At 37.5% G+C, this 3,032-nt stretch overlaps 1 protein-coding gene across 2 annotated transcripts; it reads left to right on the top strand.

The window, feature by feature from the left end:
- The first annotated feature begins 929 nt into the window (after window positions 1-929).
- On the top strand, window positions 930-2,831 carry LOC143623308 (glutathione S-transferase-like). Of its 2 annotated transcripts, XM_077094243.1 has the most exons (4): window positions 930-965; window positions 1,986-2,142; window positions 2,221-2,269; window positions 2,369-2,831. In XM_077094243.1, exons 2-4 carry the CDS (start codon window positions 1,996-1,998, stop codon window positions 2,827-2,829), a joined length of 657 nt encoding a protein of 218 aa, XP_076950358.1. In that variant the 5' UTR covers window positions 930-965; window positions 1,986-1,995; the 3' UTR covers window positions 2,830-2,831. The 2 variants fall into 2 exon arrangements, with proteins under 2 accessions (XP_076950358.1, XP_076950359.1); XM_077094244.1 differs by lacking the exon at window positions 930-965 and having other exon boundaries at window positions 1,975-2,142.
- The last annotated feature ends 201 nt before the right edge of the window (window positions 2,832-3,032 follow it).

The raw sequence follows: 3,032 nt of genomic DNA, 5'->3' as shown, positions 1-3,032 counted from the left end.
CGTTTGAGAAGGTATTTATAGCCGAAGGGTATAGAAAGATGATTGGGGCAGCTGTCCTCTTCTAGAAGATCTTTGATAACCGCCTGGACGCGTGTCCTCTTGTGATAGGTTGAGCTATACATCTCATGTGTATGAGTATAACAACCTGGACACGTGTCGCCAAATGATAGGACGGATCGCACCCTGACCATGTGCACGGTTATAACAACCTGGCCAGGTGTCCTTTGTTCATTGGTTAGTATGTCACGTATTCCCCAAGTAAGAATCGTGAACCTTCTTGTAGAGAGTACTTGATTGGTGATAGCTGTCCCGCTGGCATTGTCTTCCGGTTGTTTAGGCGGACAAATGTCCTGTCTTGCGGATGACTTTTGAGGATGCCATGATGTTTCCGCGCGTGTTATGAGGACGTTCCTCCTCTATCGTGATATGCGGGTGATCCGTATGTCCCGCGGGTGGCTTATAAGAACATTCTCTGTGACCCGCGGGTGGTACTTAAGGGTATTTGAGTCTTTTTGGTACCCTACCTCGATATTTGGCTCATTATCACTTCAAATTCAAAGGACTTTAGACAATTACACAATATTCCCAAACCCCACGAATAAGTCGTTTAATCAAATATTCGGTGCATACTTATTATTCCAAAAAAACAAAAAAGCAAACATTAAGTATCAGGGACCATGTGTACATGTGTAGATGATAAGTGCATGCATATAACTTTAATGTTGTTATTTCATATTGCGGGTCAGGTGTCAAAACAATAAAATCAAAGTTGTTAAGGGGCTGGTTCTGTAAATGGATGATTCTTTTAAGGACTGTAAGCTGCTTTACATGGGAGCTTGAGTCTCAACTCTCAAGAAGGCTAAGTGCAAATTAGTAGTATATATAATCCTGTCGATTTTTATCTTCACTGCTCATACAATCTGCAAAGGCTCTCCCAGATTCAATATCCTATCATAATCCTCCGGGTTTGTAAACACTTATGCATTCATATATAATCTCGTTATTGCATAAATGTAATTTTGAATGATGTATCAGTTTACTTGCTATACCAGCTATTGGAAATTAGAGTGTGTATGGTGTGCGGTTTTTGGCTATAACCAAACCGAAAACCAAAATTCGGTTTTTATAGTTTTTGAAACCATTCGGTTTTGGTTTTTTCGATTTCGGTTTTTGTTTTGGTTTCGGTTCTGTTTCGTTTTGTTCGGTTTTTGCCATTTGAGTTTGAAAATTTTAGGGGCCAAAAAAAAGTTGGCAAAAACTAATGAATTTAGGTATTGTTAATTGTAAAATAATAGACTGTTATACATTTAATTAAATATATTGGAGTTACATATTTATTAAATTCTTATAAATTACTTAATATAAAATATAAAAAAAACAAAAATTTAGAAATTTAGTTCGGTTTTTTGGGTTTTTTTTACATGCAAAACCAAAACTGAACCGTTAATGCGGTTTTCATAAAAACATAAAACCAAACCGTCGATTTTTGTTTCGATTCGGTTTTTATGGTTTGAATTTTTCGGTTTTTTTTGGCTTTTATCGGTTTCTTGCACACCCGTATTGGAAATTTCTAATATATTATTATTTAGGGGCTGTTTGGTAGCACCATAATAATAGTAATTAAGAGGCTATCACTTAATGATTCATAACCTCTTAATAGTTCATAACATCTTAATGTTGTTTGGTTCATTCAGATATGAATATGAATGAGCCAGATCTGAATAAACCACTGTGCCATTCAGCAACATGTCTGGGTCTGAATTATTCAGACCCAATTTTAACTATTCAAATGTTTTTCTATCTGTAACCAAGCAGTCTGAAGTCTAAATTAATAAATTAATAAGATATTTCCATCTGAATAGTTCCATTCAGTTTGTGCTAACTTTTAACCACTAGCTAGTTTAGGTTTCTATGGTGTGTTATGATCTATATATTACACTATAAATATTATATTGTAAGATCTTCACTATTTTACCATTTTACAGGTACGCAGCAATGGCAGTTAAATTATGCGGATTCGTACCCTCAAACGCGACATTTAGGGCTCTCGTCAGCCTCTTTGAGAAGGATATAGACGTCGAATTCGTGAAGGTGCACATGGCCGATGGGGAACACAAAACACCTGAATTCCTTGCACGCAACGTAAGTATACATAGTCCGATATTCAATCGATACATGTGTATACGATTAATTCTAATTTTGTCTGGAATTGATATGTAGCCGTTCGGTCAAGTTCCGGTGTTAGAGGATGGCGATATCACAATATTCGGTAATAATTAAAAGTTTACATAAATGATAAATGTTAGATTTCAACATTTGATGCATTAGTTTAGTTACTTCCGGTTTCGTATTTACAAATTTGTGGCAGAATCAAGGGCGATAACGCAATATGTAGCGCACACTTACACCGATAAAGGAACGGATCTAATGATGAAGGATCCGAAGAAGCTGGCGATACAATCCGTGTGGATGGAAGTTGAATCTCAGAAATTCGATTTACCGTCTCATAAGCTGACAATCGAGCTGTATTTTAATGTGCTTCGACGAGGACGAGAAGCCGACGAGGCGTTGATAGCGGAGTTCGAGAAGAAGCTGGTGGATGTGCTTGACGTGTACGAACAACGGCTGATGGAGAGCAAGTATTTGGGCGGAGATAGCTACACGCTGGTGGATCTACACCATTTACCGAATCTGCATTACATGATGGCTACGCGGGTGAAGAGGCTGTTTGAAGCGCGGCCACATGTCTGCGCGTGGGCTGCGGATATTCTTTCTAGGCCGGCTTGGATGAAAATTGTTTCCATTCTAACAAGTGAAGGCTATGTTTGATGAAAATGCTGCTGGTTAGAGTTGTACGGTGTGGTTTTGTGCTTGTACTTCTAAATACAATGGTTGGTTGATTTGGATATGTATGTTCTTCGGTATGTTTGTTTACCGATTCTATAAGCATAATAATATATTTGCTATTTTGAGGTATTCATAATTTCATATTTATCGTTCTTGGTCATAATTCAATGTTTAAGGTTAGGAAG

This window comes from Bidens hawaiensis, unplaced genomic scaffold, assembly GCF_021521415.1.
Source record: "Bidens hawaiensis isolate Kalapana, Puna unplaced genomic scaffold, B.hawaiensis_p1.1 tig00003372_1, whole genome shotgun sequence".
Classification (NCBI taxonomy): Eukaryota; Viridiplantae; Streptophyta; class Magnoliopsida; order Asterales; family Asteraceae; genus Bidens; species Bidens hawaiensis.
The sequence above is the reverse complement of the archived record's forward strand: the minus strand, read 5'-3'. Positions and strand labels throughout refer to the sequence as shown.